General features: G+C 40.3%; 1 protein-coding gene across 6 annotated transcripts in view; it reads right to left on the bottom strand.

Moving 5' to 3' along the window:
* The window catches only part of LOC150083775 (calcium/calmodulin-dependent protein kinase type II alpha chain), a 740,997-nt gene that overhangs the window by 469,678 nt on the left and 249,842 nt on the right, over positions 1 to 21,477 (bottom strand). For all 6 annotated transcript variants that reach the window (XM_090378214.1, XM_090378218.1, XM_090378216.1 and 3 more), the window contains exon 6: positions 17,089 to 17,161. In XM_090378214.1, the coding sequence (XP_090234340.1) occupies positions 17,089 to 17,161 (73 nt within the window). The remainder of the gene's footprint in view (positions 1 to 17,088; positions 17,162 to 21,477) is intronic.

The raw sequence follows: 21,477 nt of genomic DNA, 5'->3' as shown, positions 1-21,477 counted from the left end.
CAAGGGGAATGCCAAAGGTGTATTCAACTCTAGCAGTAAGCTACAGAATCTTGAAATAACTGGGAGTAAAGTGGAGGAGAAATTGTTGAAGATAAACACAAGAAAGGCACCCGGGGTGGATGGGATCTATCCAGTTATATTAAAGGAGGCAGCAAAGGAAGTAAGCAAACCCTTAGCCATAATTATGAGAGCTTCCTTGGACTCAGGGGAGGTACCCATAGACTGGAAATGTGCAAATGTGACCCCAATATACAAAGGAGGATCAAAGGCTGACACAAGTAATTATAGACCTGTGAGCTTAACTTCTGTTCCAGGAAAATTAATGGAGGCACTGGTTAAAGAAGCACTGCAGGATCATTTAGACAAGACTTCAGTTATAGCTCAGACACAGCATGGTTTTGTTAAGGGGAAGTCTTGCCTGACCAACTTGATTGGATATTATGATGCAGTCACAAAAGAACTGGATGCAGGGAATAACTTTGATATTATATACTTGGATCTTAGAAAGGCTTTTGATACTGTTGCACATGGAAGACTGCTACACAAATTGGAGCAGTGTGACACTGGAGGCAAATTGCTGCTATGGATAAAGGGGTGGTTGAGGGGGAAAAGACAGAGAGTGGTAATCAATAGACACTGCTCATCGTGGACTAATGTTATTAGTGGAGTCCCTCAGGGCTCAGTGTTGGGTCCATTATTGTTTTCTGTATTTATAAATGATATTGATGATGGTATATCAAGCTTAATGTCCAAGTTTGCAGATGATACAAAGGTTGGCAGGGTTGTCAAGGACACTACTGACACTATGCTGCTGCAACAGGATCTGGAAAGGTTGAGCAGATGGGCTGAGAGGTGGCAAATGAAGTTTAACATTGACAAATGTAAAGTACTACACATGGGAAACAGCAACCCCAGAGCAACGTATCAACTCTGTGGTACTACACTGACAGTGGTAGAGAATGAAAGGGACTTGGGGGTGGTTGTGCAGGCAGATATGAAGTTCTCTGAGCAGTGCAGACGGGCTGCAAGAGTAGCTCATGGAGTATTGTCAATGATATATAGGAATTTTTCTAGCAGGGATAAGGAGGTGATTATTCCATTATATAAGGCAATGGTCAGGCCACACCTAGAGTACTGTATACAGGTCTGGAGGCCTCATTTCAAGAAGGATGTAGAGCTGCTGGAACGAGTACAGAGAAGGGCAACAAGATTAGTGAATGGAACAAAGGGGTGCTCTTACGAAGAAAGGCTTAAGTTTTGCAAATTACAGTGTCTGGAGACTAGGCACCAGCGAGGTGATCTGATACAGGTGTATAAAGCCTTGAATGGTTTAAGCATGCTCAATGCTGATGGGATTCTTCCTCTAGCTCACAAAAATCACCTGAGAGGGCATAAATTCAAATTGAGGAAAGACAGATGTAGGATAGACGTGAGGAAATTTGCCTTTAGCCAGCGGGTGGTTGGTTGGTGGAACAGACTTCCATCCCTTATGGTGGAGGTTGATAGCCTAAATAAGTTTAAGGCTCAGCTGGACAGGTATTTGGAACGAACAGAGGGGTGAAGTGGAAGTGGGTTTTTTTTTTTTTTTTGGCTGATGCTGCATAAGCTTGCTTTCTTGCATCAAATGCCTCTACTAATGCTAATGCTAACATGCTGCTGTAAAAAACACTCATACATTAAAACCAAAAATGTCTTGTTAGTGTGCGAGCGACCAAACACAAGTTCTAGTCAATGTCTGCAAAGTTAAAATCCCTCATCATAAGACATTCTGCTTTACTGGCGCACTCTATATCTCTGCAGAATTGCTCATAGTATCCAACAAATTGGTCAGACAAGACTTCCCCTTGACAAACCCATGTTGTGTCGCAATTATTACTGCTGTCTTGTCTTGTCTAGATGATACTGCAGTGCTTCTTTAACCAGTGCCTCCATTAACTTCCCTGGTACTGAATTAAACTGACAGGTCTGCAATTACTTTTGTCACTGTTTGAACCTCTTTTATAAATTAGTGTAATAATGACATATCTACAGTTCATGGCTGCTTTCCCCGAATTCAAGGAAGCTCTCATGATTATGGCTAAAGATTTGCTTACTTCCTTTGCTGCCTCCTTTAATATAACTGTACAGATCCCATCCACCATGCCTTTCTTATGTTTATCTTCAACAATTTTTCCTCCACTTTGCTCTGAGATATTAAAAAATCATTTAGCTCACTGCCAGGGTTTAATACACCTCTGCTAATCCCACCATCCCTGCTGAATAACTACTGATGTGAAAATGTAGATGCAAAATACTCATTCAGTTTGTTAGCAACCTGAGCAGGATCATCAACAGTTGAACAATCAATATCAAGGGGACCAATCTGATTTATCCCTTTCCTTAGAGTTTACATAAATAAATAACTCTTTGCTGTGTTTCTTTGCACCCTTTGCCAAAGATTTCTTGTAATCTGCTTTTGCCTGTCTAACCTCCTTTGTTGGTTGGTTGGTTTGAATTGGAATTTTTCTGGTGCATTAGCAGCAGTGGCTATTATACACCAAACCTCCTTTGTAACTTAATTACAGACCAGCTTATATCTACCATAGGCTTCTGTGTCACCTGAAAATTTATATTCATCCCATGCATATTTCTTCTCTGCCACATGTCTCTTTAGTTCACCTGACATCCATTTAGTCCCAAACTTTGAACAATATTTCTTAGTTAGTATGAAAAGCCTAGTTGCTTCTAAGATTAATTTTTTAATGCTTCCAATTTAGAATTTGCTGATGATAGCATCATTAGTTAGTCCCACTGTATAGTGTGACCACTGTATCAAAGGCAGATATTGTTGGCATATCAGAGATGTGGTGCCACTCAGATAAAAGGATTCAGAATTGGAATTTGGAGAGTACAATGTGTACAGGTAGGATAGACAGGATAGGAAGGGAGAGGAGTTATGCTGTTAGTGAAGAAATACAAAATCTAATCAAGTGCATCCAGTCGATACAGATAGATAGTGCAATGGTGAGTCAGTTTGATGACTCAGATGAACACAATGAACAATTATACAGAGAAATAGAGTGGGCCAGTAAATCAGAATGTCTTATAATGGGGGATTTTTACCTTCCGAGCTTGTTTTCTACAGCAGAATATTAGACAGATAACAAAAGAGAGTAACACTCTTGATCAGATTATCCGTAGTGATTATTCATGCATTAAGAATTTACAGATAAAGGAACCAACTAAGGGGCAGTGATCACAGTGTGCTGAAGTGGGATTTACTCAAAGAGGTAACTACCATCAGTGGTAAAGGGAAGGGTTTTTGCTTTAGTAAAGGTTACTACGGAGGTCTGAGACAGTATTTAAATTCTGCACGGTGGGACCAACTGATGATGTTACCAACAGCAAATTCTAAACGGAAAGCATTCAAGGAAGTAATGTCGGCAACTACTGGGCTTTCTGTTCCAACTAAGAAATACTGTTCTAAGTTTAGACCCAAATGGATATCAGATGAACTAATGAGACTCGTGTCAGAAAATAAAAATACATGGGATGCACATAAATTGTCAGGCGATACAGAAGCCTATGGTAGATACAAGTTAGTCTGTAATCAAGTCAGAAAAGAGGTTAAGCAGGCGAAGGCAGATTATGAAAAATCTTTGGCAAAGGATGCAAAGAAAAACACCTAAGACTTCTTTACTGATATAAACTCTAAAAGGAAGGGGATGAATCAGTTTGGTCCACTTGATATCAATGGATTGAATGTAGGCGATCATTCTCAGACAGCTGCAAAACTAAATGAGTATTTTGCATCTACATTCACACATGAGAGCAAAGTGGAGGAGAAATTGTGGAAGTTAAACATGAGAAAGGCCCATGGGGTAGAAGGAAACTATGCAGTTAGCATTAGCAGAGGCATACGATGCAAGAAAGCAAGCTTATGCAGCATCAGTCAAAAAAAAAAAAAAAACAACACACTCTGATTTCACCCCTCTGTTCGTTCTAAATACTTGTCCAGCTCAGCCTTTAATTTATTTAGGCTATCAACTTCCACAGAAAAAGATGGAAGTCTGTTCCAGCAACCAACTAGCCGCTGACTAAAGGCAAACTTCTGCACATAGATCCTACAACTGTCTTTCCTCAATTTGTATTTATGCAATCTCAGGTAATTATTCTGAGTAAGGGGAAGGATCCCATCAGCATTGAGAATGCTCAAACCATTCCAGGCTTCATACACCTCAATCACATCACCTCGCAGGTGCCTAGTCTCCAAACACTTTAATCTGCAAAACTTAAGCCTTTCTTCATAACAGTATCCCTTTGTTCCATTCACTAATCTTGTTGCCCTTCTCTGTACTCGTTCCAACAGCTCTACATCCTTCTTAAAATGAGGCCTCCAGACCAGTATACAGTACTCAAGGTGTGTTCTGACCATCGGCTCATACAAGGGGATAATCACCTCCTTATTCCTGGAAGAAAAATTCCTGTATATCATTGACAAGACACCATGAGCTACTCTTCCAGACAGTCTACACTGCTCAGAAAACTTCATATCTGTCTGCACAATTACCTCCAGGTCCTTTTCATTCTCTGACACATTCAGTGTAATACCACAGAGTTCATACATTACTTGGAAGTTACTGATTCCCATAAGCAGTATTTTACATTTGTCAATGTTTAATTTGTCACTGCTTAATTTGTACTTTCATGAGTGTCATTAATAACCCTGCCAACCTTCATATTGTCTGCAAACTTGGATGTTAAGCCTGATATACCATCATCAATATCATTAATTAAAACAGAAAACAACAATGGACCCAAATACTGAATGCAGAGGGACTCCACTAATAACATTAGTCCACAAAGAGTAGTTTCCATTGATTACCACTCTTGTCTTCTCCCACTGAACCATCCCGTTATCCATAGCAGCAATTTTCCTCCAACGCCAGACTGCTCCAATTCGTGCAGCAGTCTTCCGTGTGCAACAATATCAAAAGCCTTTCTAAGACCCACATATATGATATCAAAGTTATTCCCTGTATCCAGTTGCTTTGTGACCCCATCATAGAGGCGCCTCCGTAGCCAAGTGGGCAGGAGCAGCAGAGCATGGCACACGCTTCTTGATTAGACTAGGATTCAACCCCGTGACCACTAAATACGGAGCATGCGGAAAGGTCTGGGAATGACCACAGCATATAACCAGAGCAATATGGCCTTAGTTGCTAATGCTCCTAAAAAAAAATTTTAACAACAACAACAACCACCACATCATAACTTCAGTCTTTTCTATATGATCCTGCTGTATTTCTTTAATCAGTGCCTCCATTAATTTCCCTGGAACTGAAGTTAAACTAACAGGACTATAATTAATTGTGTCACCTTTGATCCTCCTTTGAGAATTGGAGTCACATTTGCACATTTCCAATCCATGGGTACCTCCTCTAGTGAGGGGAGGTACCCATGTCCGAGGAGTATGTCCAAGGAAGCTCTTGTGATTATGGCTAAGGGTTTGCTTACTTCCTTTAATATAACTGGATAGATCCCGACCACCCCAGGTGCCTTTCTCATGTTTATCTTCAACAATTTCTCCTCCACTTTCCTCACAGTTATTACAAAATCATCTAGCTCACTGCCAGAGTTTAGTTCACCTCTCGCACTTCCCCCTCCCTGAATAATTCCTCATATGTGAATGTAGATGCAAAATGCTCATTTAGTTTGTTAGTCACCTGAGCACGATCATCAACAGTTGAACCATCAATATCCAGTGTACCAATCTGATTCATCCCCTTCCTAGAGTATACATACGTAAAGAACTCTTTGCTGTTTTTCTTTGCATCCTTTGCCAAAGATTTCTCATAATATGCCTTTGCTTGCCTAACCTCCTTTGTGACTCGGTTACAGAGCAGCTTGCATCTATCATAGGCTTCAATGTCACCAATTAAATTATATGTATCCCATGCATTTTTCTTTTCTGCCACATGTCTCATTAGTTCATTTGACATCCATTTAGGCCTAACCCTTGAACAATATTTCTTATTTGGTATGTAAAGCCTAGTAACTTCCAACATTAATTCTTTGAATGCTTCCGATTTTGAATTTGCTGTTGGTAACATCATCAGTTGGTCCCACCGTATAGAATTTAAATAATGTCTCAGACCTCTGTAGTTGCCTTTAAAAAAGCAAAAACCCTTCCTTTTACCCTTAAATGGTAGTTACCTCTTTGAGTAAATCCCACTTCAGCACACTGTGATCACTGCCAACTAGTGGTCCCTTTATCTGCATATTCTTAATGCATGAAGAATCACTTATAATCAGATCAAGAGTATTACATTTTTACATTTATTACATTTATCGTGCAGTATTACATTTATCGTACATTTTTGCCGCTCCTGGAACAGAGAAGTTTTTTCTGATTTATTTTCTGTTTTATTAGCTTAAATTGGCATACTAATTCATTTTCTAGAGTAGCTTTATATTCCTATTTACGGTACTTAGTTTAAAGTAACTTAGATAGCGATTTTGTAGGTATTACTTAGTATCAGAAAGGGTATCAAATCCACGTGTTGACCGTTCGTAAATTGCCGGCATTGTAACGCGATACAAAATATCTCAACCTAGATAGCATAAGCTTAATATAGTATAGTATAGTACATAATATTGTCAATTAATCAGATAATTAATCTTATTGAACTTCATTGTCAATTAAATTGTACTTTTAACTATACATATAACGACGTGAGTTGCGTAACATAAATAATTAGTAAAAAATAAATAATTAATACTTAACTTGATATGGAAGTTATTTCATAGATAACACTCGATACCAAAACATAAATATAGCGTTATAACTGTGTTGGGATATAAGTTTAGAGTTTTAATTTTGTACTGAAATTGAAATTAAATCGAAATCATGACTCAGACCAGAGCAGCAAAGCAAAAGGCTCAAGCTAATGGGAGTGCTGTGGCTCAGGGGAGAATGAGGGGATAGTTGCCCTCTGAATCACAGCCTATTAAAATGCACTACTTACTTGATATTTGTGGAGCAGTCGGGTACAGGACATGATACTGCCATGGGGGATGTCTCTGTTTGTGCGCGATGCAAGGAGTGTAAGGAAATCAGGAGAAAACTCAGCGTTGTTATGGGCCTATATGAGAGCTTGAAGGACAGGGTTGATGTCCTCGAAGGATTAAAAGTAAGGGGCCCATCAAGCACTCAACTACCCACACCAATGCCAGAGCTTGCACATTTGAAAAAGAGCGGTGAATTAGGGTTGAATTTGAAAGTGTCTGCAATTCTGCCCAGACACGATAGGAGGGAGTATATGATGAGAGCCCTGTCGATCAATTCGGCCCTGGAAAGATTGTGCAAAGCTCAAGGGGGTAGATTTTTTTCCAACCTCATCTGTACTTGTTAACAGGAGAGACTGCTTCTACAGGGATGGGATACACTTAAATAGAAAGGGTGCAAGAATGTTTGCTGATGCTATCGAGGCAGTGTTAGGTGGGTCGAAAAACTGCTAGATTGGGGGGGTACAAGGACTAATAGATTAACAGTAGCCACTGGCAGAGGTGAAAGTGATTCTTGCACTGCTTCTATTGGAATGAGCCGCAGCCTGGAAAATAAGATGCAAGATATTTCAGAGACTGCTGGGAATCATTGGGGTATAAGTAAACACATGGGTTGTGTTAGGGTAGTTAAGAAAAAGAACAGGTGCATGTATACTTGCGTGTACAGCAATGCTAGGACTTTAGTAAATAAATTTGATGAATTTGAGGTATTGCTCAAAATATCAAAAGCAGATATTGTGGGGATTTCAGAGACGTAGCGTCACACAGATATAAGGAATGCAGAACTGGAATTTCAGGAGTACAATGTCTACAGAAAGGACAGACAGGATAGGAAGGGAGGAGGGGCCTTACATAAAATATATAAAATCCGAGGAAGTGAAGCCAGTCGACATTGCTGGACAGTGCAGTGTCGAGTCAATTTGGTGTGACATAAGCATTGGGAGATCAAAATTGAGAATAGGAGTGTGCTATAGGCCTAATGACTCTGATGAGTATAATAAGATATTGTACAGGGAAATAGAGTGGGCCAGTAAATCAGAGAGTCTTATAATGGGGGATTGTAATTTCCCAGATATTGACTGAAATTTGGGGGCTGGTCACTCACACACTAGCAAGGCTTTTGTGGATTTATTGGATGATTGTTTTCAACATCAGCATGTTCAGGAGGCAACTAGAGGGAGTAATACTCTTGATTTGATTATCAGTAGTGATTCTTCATGCATTAAGAATGTGCAGGTAAATGAACCACTAGGTGGCAGTGATCACAGTGTGCTGAAGTCGGATTAACTCAAAGAGGTAACTACCGTTAGGGGTAAAGGGAAGGGTTATTGCTTTCGTAAAGGCGACTACGATGGACTGAGACAGTATTTAAATTCTATACAGTGGGACCAACTGATGATGTTACCAACAGCAAATTCAAAATGGGAAGCATTCAAAGAACTTATCTTGAAAGCTACTAGGCTTTACATACCAACTAAAAAATATTGTTCAAGGTTTAGGCCTAAGTGGATGTCAGATGAACTAACGAGACATATGGCAGAGAAGAAAAATGCATGGGATACATACAAATTAACACATGACACAGAAGCCTATGATAGAAACAAGTTGACCTGTAACCAAGATACAAAGGAAGTTAGGCAGGCGAAGGCAGATTACGAGAAATCTTTGGCAAGGGATGCAAATAAAAACAGCAAAGAGTTCTTTACTTATGTAAACTCTAAAAGGAAGGGGATGAATCAGATTTGTCCACTCGATATCGATGAGTCAACGGTTGATGATCCTGCTCGGGTAGCTAACAAACTAAATGAATATTTTGCATCGACATTCACACATGAGGAGTTATTCAGCGAGGAGAATGCCAGAGGTGTATTCAACTCTGGCAGTAAGCTAGAGAATCTTGTAATAACTGAGAGTAAAGTGGAGGAGAAATTGTTGAAGGTAAATACAAGAAAGGCAAATGGGGTGGATGGGATCTATCCAGTTATATTAAAGGAGGCAGCAAAGGAAGTAAGTAAACCCTTAGCCATAATTATGAGACCTTCCTTGGACTCAGTGGAAGTACCCATGGACTGGAGATGTGCAAATGTGACCCAAATTCACAAAGGAGGATCAAAGGGCGACAAGTAATTATAGATCTGTTAGTTTAACTTCTGTTCCTGGAAAATTAATGGAGACACTGGTTAAAGAAGCACTGCAGGATCATCTAGACAAGACTTCAGTTACAGCTCAGACACAGCATGGTTTTGTTATGGGGAAGTCTTGCCTGACCAATTTGATTGGATACTATAAAGCAGTCACAAAAGAACTGGATGCAGGGAATAGCTTTGATATTATATACTTGGATCTTAGAAAGGCTTTTGATACTCTTGCACATGGAAGACTGCAGCACAAATTGGAGCAGTGTGGCATTGGAGGCAAATTGCTGCTTTGGATAAAGGGGTGGTTGAGGGGGAGAAGACAGAGAGTGGTAATCAATGGACACTGCTCATCGTGGACTAATGTTATTAGTGGAGTCCCTCAGGGTTCAGTATTCGGTCCATTACTGTTTTCTGTATTTATAAATGATATTGATGATGGTATATCAAGCTTAATGTCCAACCTTCGTATTTGACGATACAAAGGTTGGCAGGGTTGTCAAGGACACTACTGACACTATGCTACTGCAACAGGATCTGCAACGGTTGAGCAGATGGGCTGAGAGGTGGCAAATTAAGTTTAACATTGACAAATGTAAAGTACTACATATGGGAAACAGCAACCCCAGAGCAATGTATCAACTCTGTGGTACTACACTGACAGTGGTAGAGAATGAAAGGAACCTGGGGGGGTGGGTGTGCAGGCAGATATGAAGTTTTCTGAGCAATCGAGCCACGAGCTCAATAGCTCAGAAAATACACCATGAGCTATTCTTGCAGACGGGCTGCAAGAATAGATCATGGTGTATTGTCAATGATATATAGGAATTTTTCTAGCAGGGATAAGGAGGTGATTATTCCCTTGTATAAGGCAATGGTCAGACCATACCTAGAGTACTGTATACAGGTCTGGAGGCCTCATTTCAAGAAGGATGTAGAGATGCTGGAACAAGTACAGAGAAGGGCAACAAGATTAGTGAATGGAACAAAGGGGTGCTCTTACGAAGAAAGGCTTAAGTTTTACAAATTACAGGGTCTGGAGACTAGGCACCGGTGAGGTGATCTGATAGAGGTGTATAAAGCCTTGAATGGTTTGAGCATGCTCAATGCTGATGGGATTCTTCCTCTTGCTCAGAATAATCACCTGAGAGGGCATAAATTCAAATTGAGAAAAGACAGATGTAGGATAGACTTGAGGAAATTTGCCTTTAGCCAGCGGGTGGTTGGTTGGTGGAAGACTTCCATCCCTTGTCGTGGAAGTTGATAGCCTAAATAAGTTTAAGGCTCAGCTGGACAGGTATTTGGAACGAACAGAGGGGTGAAGTGGAAGTGGTTGTTTTTTATTTATTTATTTATTTTATTTTATTTTTTTTTTTTTTGGCGGATGCTGCATAAGCTTGCTTTCTTGCATCAAATGCCTCTACTAATGCTAATTACTCCCTCTAGTTGCCTCCCAAACATGCTGATGTAGAAAACAATCATCCAATAAATCCACAAAAGCCTTGCTAGTGTGTGAGTAACCAACCCACAAATTCCAGTCAATATCCGGGAAATTAAAATCCCCCATTATAAGACTCTCTCATTCATTGGCCCACTCTATTTCCCTGTACAGTTTTTTTTATTATACTCATCAGAGTCATTTGGCCTATTACACACTCCTACCCTCAATTTTGATTTCCCAGTGCTTATGTCACACCAAACTGATTCAACACTGCACTGTCCAGCAATGTCGACTGGTTGCACTTCTTTGTTTTTATGTGTTTCTTAACTAATAGCATAACCCCCTCCTCCCTTCCTATCCTGTCTATCCTTCCTGTACATATTGTACTCCCCAAATTCCAGTTTTGTATTCCTTATATCTGTTTGACACCAAGTCTCGGATAGCTCAATAACATCTGCCTTTGATGTTTTGACCGACACCTCAAATTTATTTACCAAAATCCTAGCATTGGTTTGCACATAAGTATAAATGTACCTGTTCGTATTCTTAGCTACCCTAGCACAACCCATGTGTTTCCTTGTACCACAATGACCCCAGCAGTCTCTGAAACCCTTGCATCTTGTTTTCCATGCTGCTGCTCATTTCAATAGAAGCAGTTCAAGAGTCACTTTCACCTCTACCAGTGGCTACTGTTAATCTATTGGTCCGTGTATACCCCCAAGCTTTCAGTTTTTCCGACGCAGCTAACGCTGCCTCAATAGCATCAGCAAATATTCTTGCACCCTTTCTATTTAAGTGTATCGCATTCCTGTAGAAGCAGTCTCTCATGTTAACAAGCGCAGACCAGACTGAGAAACATTCTACCCCCTTGAGCCTTGCACAATCTCTTCAGGGCCAAATTGATCGACAAAGCTCTCATCATATACTCCTTCCTATCGTGTTTGAAATGCAGACACTTTCGAATGCAACCGTAATTCATGGCTTTTTTCAACAGTGACCTGTACTTCTTACGTAATCCAACTGGTCTCCTATTCTTAATATAATTAGTGCCAACGCGTTCAAAAATATCATGTTTTTTGCCCTCAAAAGACATCTGCTCTACAACGTCATCAACCTTTGCCCCTGCACAGCAGTTATATTGAAGGAAGTGGCAAAGGAAGTAAGCAAACGCTTAGCCTTAATTATGAGAACATCCATGAACTCGGGGGAAGTCCCCACAGAATGGAGATGTGGAAATGTGTTTCCAATTCAGAAAGGGGGTTCAAAAGGTGACATAAGTAACTACAGACTTGTTAGTTTATTTTGCTTGGTTGTCATTTGGTTTTTAGGAGCATTAGCAACTAAGGCCATATTGATCCGGAGATATGCAGTGGTCATTCCCTGACCTTTCCACATCCTCCGTTTTTGGTTGTAACGGGCTTGAATCCCGGTCTAATCAAGAAGCGTGTTCTATACCCTGCTGTTCCTGCCAACCTGGCTACGGAGGTGCTCACGGAGAATGGTAATCAATGTTTACTGCTCTATGTGAACTAATGTTATTAGCAGATGTCCCTCAGGGTTCGGTGTTGGGTCCATTGTTGTTTTTGTATATTTATCAATGATACTGATGAAGGTATATCAAGCTTAATGTCAACGTTTGCAGATGATATAAAGATTTCCAGGGCTGTTACTAACAGTAATGACAGTATACCTTGAGCACTGTAAACAGGTCTGGAGGATCATTTCAAGAAGGATATTGAGTTGTTGGAACAAGTACAAAGAAGGGCAACAAGATTAGTGAATGGAACAAAGGGTTGATCTTACGAAGAAAGGCTTAATTTTTCAAATTACAGTGTCTGGAGACTAAGCACCTGCCAGATGATCTGATTGAGGTTTATAAAATATTACATGGTTTGAGCATGCTCAATGCTGATGGGATTCTTCCTCTTGTTCAGAATAATCACCTGAGAGGGCAAAAATTCAAATTGAGGAAAGATAGATGTACAATAGGTGTACGGAAGTTTGCCTTTAGCCAGCGGGTAGTTGGTTGGTGGAACAGACTTGCATTCTTTGTTGTGGAAGTTGATAGCCTAAATAAATTTAAGGCTGAGCCGGACAGGTATTTGGAATGAATGAAGAGGTGAGATGGGAGGGATTTTTTTTTTTTTTTTTTTGGCTGATGCTGCATAAGCTTGCTTTCTTGCATCATATGCCAGAGTAGGTTATGGGGTCTTGTCAATGACACAGGAATTTTTCAATCAGGGATAAGGAGGTGATCATCTCCTTGTATAAGGCAATGATCAGGCCACACCGTGAGTATTAGCATTAGCATTAGTAGAGGCATTTGATGCAAGAAAGCAAGCTTATGCAGCATCAGCAAAAAAAAAAAAAAAAAACCCCACTTCCACTTCACCCCTCTGTTCGTTCAAAATACCTGTCCAGATGAGCCTTAAACTTATTTAGGCTATCAACCTCCACCACAAGGGATGGAAGTCTGTTCCACCAACCAACCACCCGCTGGCTAACGGAAAATTTCCGCACGTCTATCCTACATCTGTCTTTCCTCAATTTGAATTTATGCCCTCTCAGGTGATTTTTCTGAGCTAGAGGAAGAATCCCATCAGCATTGAGCATGCTTAAACCATTCAAGGCTTTATACACCTCTATCAGATCACCTCGCTGGTGCCTAGTCTCCAGACACTGTAATTTGCAAAATTTAAGCCTTTCTTCGTAAGAGCACCCCTTTGTTCCATTCACTAATCTTGTTGCCCTTCTCTGTACTCGTTCCAGCAGCTCTACATCCTTCTTGAAATGAGGTCTCCAGACATGTATACAGTACTCTAGGTGTGGCCTGACCATCGCCTTATACAATGGAATAATCACCTCCTTATCCCTGCTGGAAAAATTCCTGTATATCATTGACAATACTCCGTGAGCTACTCTTGCAGCCCGTCTGCACTGCTCAGAGAACTTCATATCTGCCTGCACAACCACCCCCAAGTCCCTTTCATTCTCTACCACTGTCAGTGTAGTACCACAGAGTTGATACGTTGCTCTGGGGTTGCTGTTTCCCATGTGTAGTACTTTACATTTCTCAATGTTAAACTTCATTTGCCACCTCTCAGCCCATCTGCTCAACCTTTCCAGATCCTGTTGCAGCAGCATAGTGTCAGTAGTGTCCTTGACAACCCTGCCAACCTTTGTATCGTCTGCAAACTTGGACATTAAGCCCGATATACCATCATCAATATCATTTATAAATACAGAAAACAATAATGGACCCAACACTGAGCCCTGAGGGACTCCACTAATAACATCAGTCCACGATGAGCAGTGTCCATTGATTACCACTCTCTGTCTTCTCCCCCTCAACCACCCCTTTATCCATAGCAGCAATTTGCCTCCAATGTCACACTGCTCCAATTTGTGTAGCAGTCTTCCATGTGCAACAGTATCAAAAGCCTTTCTAAGATCCAAGTATATAATATCAAAGTTATTCCCTGCATCCAGTTCTTTTGTGACTGCATCATAGTATCCAATCAAGTTGGTCAGGCAAGACTTCCCCTTAACAAAACCATGCTGTGTCTGAGCTATAACTGAAGTCTTGTCTAAATGATCCTGCAGTGCTTCTTTAACCAGTGCCTCCATTAATTTTCCTGGAACAGAAGTTAAGCTCACAGGTCTATAATTACTTGTGTCAGCCTTTGATCCTCCTTTGTGAATTGGGGACACATTTGCACATTTCCAGTCTATGGGTACCTCCCCCGAGTCCAAGGAAGTTCTCATAATTATGGCTAAGGGTTTGCTTACTTCCTTAGCTGCCTCCTTTAATATAACTGGATAGATCCCATCCACCCCGGGTGCCTTTGTTGTGTTTATCTTCAACAGCTTCTCCTCCACTTTACTCCCAGTTATTTCAAGGTTCTGTAGCTTACTGCTAGAGTTGAATACACCTCTGGCATTCCCCTCGCTGAATAACTCCTCATGTGTGAATGTCGATGCAAAATATTCATTTAGTTTGTTAGCTACCTGAGCAGGATCGTCTACACTTGACCCATCAATATCAAGTGGACCAATCTGATTCATCCCCTTCCTTCTAGAGTTAACATAAGTAAAGAACTCTTTGCTGTTTTTCTTTGCATCCCTTGCCAAGGATTTCTCGTAATCTGCCTTCGCCTGCCTAACCTCCTTTGTAACTTGGTTGCATATCAACTTGTATCTATCATAGGCTTCTGTGTCATGTGTTAATTTGTATGTATCCCATGCATTTTTCTTCTCTGCCATATGCCTCATTAGTTCATCTGACATCCATTTTGGACTAAACCTTGAACAATATTTCTTAGTTGGTATGTAAAGCCTAGTAGCTTCCAAGATAAGTTCTTTGAATGCTTCCCATTTTGAATTTGCTGTTGGTAACATCATCAGTTGGTCCCACTGTATAGAATTTAAATACTGTCTCAGTCCATCGTAGTCGCCTTTACGGAAGCAATAACCCTTCCCTTTACCCCTAATGGTAGTTACCTCTTTGAGTAAATCCCACTTCAGCACACTGTGATCACTGCCACCTAGTGGTTCATTTATCTGCAGATTCTTAATGCATGAAGAAACACTGCTGATAATCAAACCAAGAGTATTACTCCCTCTAGTTGTCTCCCGAACATGCTGATGTAGAAAACAATCATCCAATAAATCCACAAAAGTCCTGCTAATGTGTGAGTAACCAGCCCCCAAATTCCAGTCAATATCTGGGAAATTAAAATCTCCCATTATAAGACACTCTGATTTACTGGCCCACTCTATTTCCCTGTACAGTTCCTTATTATACTCATCAGAGTCATTAGGCCTATAGCACACTCCCACTCTCAATTTTGATCTCCCAATGTTTATGTCACACCAAACTGACTCCACACTGCACTGTCCAGCGATGTCGACTGGCTTCACTTCCTTGGTTTTTATGTGTTTCTTAACTAATAACATAACCCCTCCTCCCTTCCTATCCTGTCTGTCCTTTCTGTAGACGTTGTACTCCCCAAATTGCAGTTCTGCATCCCTTATATCTGTGTGACATCACGTCTCTGATATCCCAACAATATCTGCCTTCGATGTTTTGAGCAATACCTCAAATTCATCAAATTTATTTACTAAACTCCTAGCATTGGTGTACACGCAAGTATACCTGCACCTGTTTCTATTCTTAGCTACCCTAACACAACCCATGTGTTTACTTGTACCGCAATGGCTCCCAGCAGTCTCTGAAATACCATGCATCTTGTTTTTCAGGCTTCTGCTCATTCTAATAGAAGCAGTGCAAGAATCTCTTTCACCTCTGCCAGTGGCTACTGTCAATCTATTGGTCTTTGTCTCCCCCCAAGCTAGCAGTTTTCCGACCCACCTAACACTGCCTCGATAGCATCAGCAAATATTCTTGCACCCTTTCTATTTAAGTGTATCCCATCCCTGTAGAAGCAATCTCTCCTGTTAACAAGTACAGTCCAGGCTGAAAAAAATTCTACCCCTTGAGCCTTGCACAATCTTTCCAGGGCCGAATTGATCGACAAGGCTCTCATCATATACTCCCTCCTATCGTGTCTGGGCAGAATTGCAGACACTTTCAAATTCAACCCTAATTCTCGGCTTTTCAGAGAGTACTGCATACACTCTGAAAGCCTAATTTTAGCAAGGATGTAGAGTTGCTAGAACGAGTACAGAGAAGGGCAACAAGACTGGCGAAGGGAACAAAGGGGTGCTCTTAAGAAGAAAGGCTTAAATTCTGCAAATTGCAGCTTCTGATGACTAGGCACCTGTGAGGCGATATAATTGACAATTCTTCCTATTGCTCAGATTACAAACCTGAGGGGGCATAGATTCAAACTGAGGAAAGAGAATTGTAGAATAGATGTGCGGAAGTTTGCCTTTAGCCAGCGGTTGTTGATTGCTGGAACAAACTTCCATCTGTTGTTGTTGAAGTTGATGTTGATAGCTTAAATAAATTCAAGGCAGAACTAGACAAACATTTGAAATGAATGGATGAGTGAAATGGAAAGTGTTTTTTTTTTTTAGCTAATGCAGTATAAGCTTACTTTCTTGTATCATGTGCTTCTGCTAATAAATATTCCCCTCACACTCCTTACATTGAGCAAACACAAAGACAATATCATATCCTGTTCCTGAAAGCACCACTAACATCACACAACAGTACAATTCACAAGGCTGCGATTCAGAGGACAACCAATTCCCCCCCCCCCAAGCAGTGTAATGAACGTACTGTTTCTCTTACTGTGTACATTTTAATATTCTTTTAATCAGTTAATACTTTCCATTGATGCAATTTAGAAATCATTCACACCATGTGTGATTTCTAAATTCATAATCCACATTCATATTCATAATCCACAGAATAATATGCATTACTCTGTGGATTATCAATTCTCATATTCTATTAAAAATATTAAAATATTAAATATATAAAATAAACAACAGACTTACTTTTAAATCTCGATGAACCACACTATTCTGATGACAGTGACTGACACTTTCTAGTATCTGCTGGATACAGTGACTAAAATAAGATAAACTATTCTGTAGCTTTTGAAATAAATAAGTATTGGAAATAAAACTATCTTCAAAGAAGGAAATTATGCTTATTAACTAGTTCATTACTGAAAACAAACTGTAATGTTTCAGTTGATGTTTCCTTCTTGTCTTGCTGTAAGATACCCTTAGTAGTAAGTTAATTAGATACACCAAACTAATAGCTAGTAGCATCTGGTTTATCCCTCACAACAGCCTCAAGCCATCGGGGTACAGACTCCGAGGCTGCTGGAAACATAACACATGGATGCTGGCCCATGCATACTGAAGTGCATACCACAGTTGTCCTGCCACAGGTGAACACCTCATCCCACAAATTAGCATCAGCAAAGGCACATGATGCGAGAAAGCAAGCTTACATAGCATTAGCCTATGTAGCAGATGCTATATAGCAAATTCTCAGTTGGGTCAAGGTAAAAAGACACAAGAAGCCCATAAAGTATGGTTAAGTCCCGCTTTTATGCCTAAAAAAAATTCCCAAATGATCCATGCCATTTTGACATGGCACATTATTTTGCTGGAAATAACAATTACCAGATGGATAAATTGTTAGCGTGAAGGGATGCATATGTTTTGCAAATGATATTCAAGAAGGCTGTGGCATCATTCAGAGGACCTAATGTATGATAGGAAACACTTCCTAACCCATTACACTTTCACCACCAGCTTACAGTAACACCTGGCATAATACATCCATCAATTCAAACCGTTGCTACCGTACTCTGGTTCTTATGTAAACATAGAACAACTGGAACCTCAATTCTTTGGGGTGAACCATTTCCTTTTCTCTTCACATATCTACTATCAGTGTTTTTGTGCCTTACCTGTAGTTGCTTGTTTATAACTGCTAAGAGTTGAACCGAGAGTTGAAGAGGAGGTGTAATTTGCTTGATTGTGATCCACAGCATGGGATGATAGGATCTCCTTGACATCAGCATTAGTAGAGGGATATGATGCAAGAAAGGAAGCTTATGCAGCATCAGCCAAAAAAAAAAAAAAAAAAAAAAACCACTCCCATTTCACCCTTTCTTTTGTTCAAAAAACATGTCCAGCTCAGACTTAAATTTCTTTAGGCTATCAACTTCCAGAACAAAGGATGAAAGTTGATAGCCTAAATAAATGTCTGTTCCACCAACCAACTACCGGCTGGCTAAAGGAAAACTTCAGCACATCTATCCCACATCTGTTTTTCCTCAATTTGAATTTATGCCCTTTCAGGTGATTATTCTGAGCAAGAGGAAGAATCCAATCAGCATTGACCATGCTCAAACCATTCAAGGCTTTATACACCTCAATCAGATCACCTGGCAGGTGCCTAGTCTCCAGACACTGTAATTTGCAAAACGTAAGCCTTTCTTTGTAAGAGCATCCCTTTGTTCCATTCACTAATCTTGTTACCTTCTCTGTACTCATTCCAACAGCTCTACATCCTTCTTAAAATGAGGCCTCCAGACCTGTACACAGTACTCAAGGTGTGGCCTGACCATTGCCTTATACAAGGGAATAATCACCTCTTTATCCCTGCTAGAAAAATTCCTGTATATCATTGACATGACATCATGAGCTAATCTTACAGACTGTCTGCACTGCTCAGAAAACTGTATTTCTGCCTGCACAATTACCCCCAGGTCCTTTTCGTTCTCTACCACTGTCAGTGTAATATCACAGAGTTGATACGTTACTCAGGGGTTACTGCTTCCCATATATAGTACTTTACATTTTTCAATGTTAAACTTCATTTGCCACCTCTCAGCCCATCTGCTCAACTTTTATAGATCCTGCTGCAGCAGCATACTGTCATTAGTGTCCTTAACAACCCTGCCAAACTTTGTATCGTCTGCAAACTTGGATATTAAAGCTTGATATACCATCATCAGTATCATTTATAAATACAGAAAACAATGATGGACCCAACCCTGAACCCTGAGGGACCCCACTAATAACATTAGTCCATGATGAGCAGTGTCAATTGATTACCACTCTCTGTCTTCTCCCACTCAACCATCCCTTTATCCATAGCAGCAATTTGCCTCCAATGCCACACTGGTCAATTCAGCAGTCTTCCATGTGCAACAGTATCAAATGCCTTTCTAAGATTCAAATATATGATATCAAAATTATTCCTTGCATCCAGTACCTTTATGACCACATCATAGTATCCACTCAAATTGGTCAGGCAAAACTTTCCCTTAACAAAACCATGCTGTGTCCGAGCTATAACTGAAGTCTTGTCTACATGATCCTGCAGTGCTTCTTTAACCAGTGCCTCCATTAATTTTCCTGAAACAGAAGTTAAACTAACAGGTCTATAATTACTTGTGTCGCTCTTTCATCCTCCTTTATGAATTAGGGTCATTTGCACATCTTCAGTCCATGGGCACCTCCCTTGAGTCCAAGGACGCTCTCATGTTTAGGGCTAAGGGTTTGCTTACTTGCTCCCTTTTTTAATATAACTGGATAGATCCCATCCACCCCAGGTGCCTTTCTTATGTTTATCTTCAATAATTTCTCCTGCACTTCCCTCTCAGTTATTAAAAAATCATCTAGCTCACTGCCAGAATTTAGTTCACCTCTGGAATTCCCCTCCCTGAATAACTCCTCATGTGTGAATGTAGATACAAAATACTCATTTAGTTTCGTAGCCACCTGAGCAGGATCATCAACAGTTGAACCATCAATATCCATTGGGCCAATCTGATTCATGCCTTTCCTTCTAGAGTTTACATAGGTAAAGATGTCTTTGCTGTTTTTCTTTGCATCCTCTGCCAAAGATTTCTCATAATCTGCCTTTGTCTGACTAATGTCTTTTGTGGCTTGGTTACAGACCAGCTTATATCTATCACAGGCTTTAATGTCACCAATTAATTTATATGTATCCCATGCATTTTTCTTCTCTGACATATGCCTCATTAGTTCATCTGACATCCATTTAGGCCTAAACCTTGAACAATATTTCTTAGTTGGTATGTAAAGCCTAGTAGCTTCCAAGATAAATTCTTTGAATGTTTCCCATTTTGAATTTGCTATTGGTAACATCATCAGTTGGTCCCACTGTATAGAATTTAAATACTGTCTCAGACCATCATAGTCGCCTTTATGAAAGTAAAAACCCTTCCCTTTACCCCTGATGGTAGTTACCTCTTTGAGTAAATCCCACTTCAGCACACTGTGATCACTGCCAACTAGTGGTTCCTTTATCTGCAGATTCTTAATGCATGAAGAATCACTACTAATAACCAGATCAAGAGTATTACTCCCTGTATTTTCCCGAACATGCTAATGTAGAAAACAATCATCCAATAAATCGACAAAAGCCCTGCTAATGTGCGAGTGACCAACCCACAAATTCCAGTTAATATCTGGGAAATTAAAATCCCCCCATTATAAGAATCTCTGATTTATTGGCCCACTCAATTTCCATACAGTTCTTATTATACTCATCAGAGTCATTAGGCCCATAATACACTTCTACTCTCAATTTTGATCTCCCAATGCTTATGTCACACCAAACTGACTCGACAATGCACTGTCTAGTGATGCGACTGGCTTCACTTCCTTGGATTTTATGTATTTCTTCACTAATAGCATAACCGCTCCCCCCTTCCTATCCTGTCTATCCTGCCTGTACACATTGTACTCCCCCAAATTTGAGTTCTGCATTCCTTATATCTGTGTGAAAGCACGTCTGTGATATCCCAACAATATCTGCCTTTGATGTTTTGAGCAATACCTCAAATTCATGAAATTTATTTACCAAACTCCTAGCACTGGTTTATACGCAAGTATACATGCACCTGTTCCTATTCTTAGCTACCCTAACACAACCCATGAGTTTACTTGTACCACAATGACTCCCAGCAGTCTCTGAAATACCCGCATCTTGTTTTCTAGGCTGCTGCTCATTCCAGTGGAAGCAGTGCAAGAATCACTTTCACCTCTGCCAGTAGCTACTGCTAGCAGTTTTCCGACCCACCTAACACTGCCTCGATAGCATCAGCAAATATTCTTGTACCGTTTCTATTTAAGTGTATCCCATCTCTGTAGAAGCAATCTCTCCTGTTAACAAGTACAGACCAGGCTGAAAAACATTCTACCCCTTGAGCCTTGCACAATCTTTCCAGGGCTGAATTGATCGACAAGGCTCTCATCATATACTCCCTCCTATCGTGTCTGGGCAGAATTGCAGACACTTTCAAATTCAATCCTAATTTACTGCTTTTTTTCAAAAGTGATCTTTACTTGTTAAGTAATTCCACTGGTCTCCTACTCTTAATATCATTAGTG

Source organism: Mastigoproctus giganteus, chromosome 7 (assembly GCF_048544385.1).
Source record: "Mastigoproctus giganteus isolate SK-2022 chromosome 7, ASM4854438v1, whole genome shotgun sequence".
Classification (NCBI taxonomy): Eukaryota; Metazoa; Arthropoda; class Arachnida; order Uropygi; family Thelyphonidae; genus Mastigoproctus; species Mastigoproctus giganteus.
Note: the sequence above shows the minus strand (reverse complement) of the source record. Positions and strands in the feature narration are given on the sequence as shown.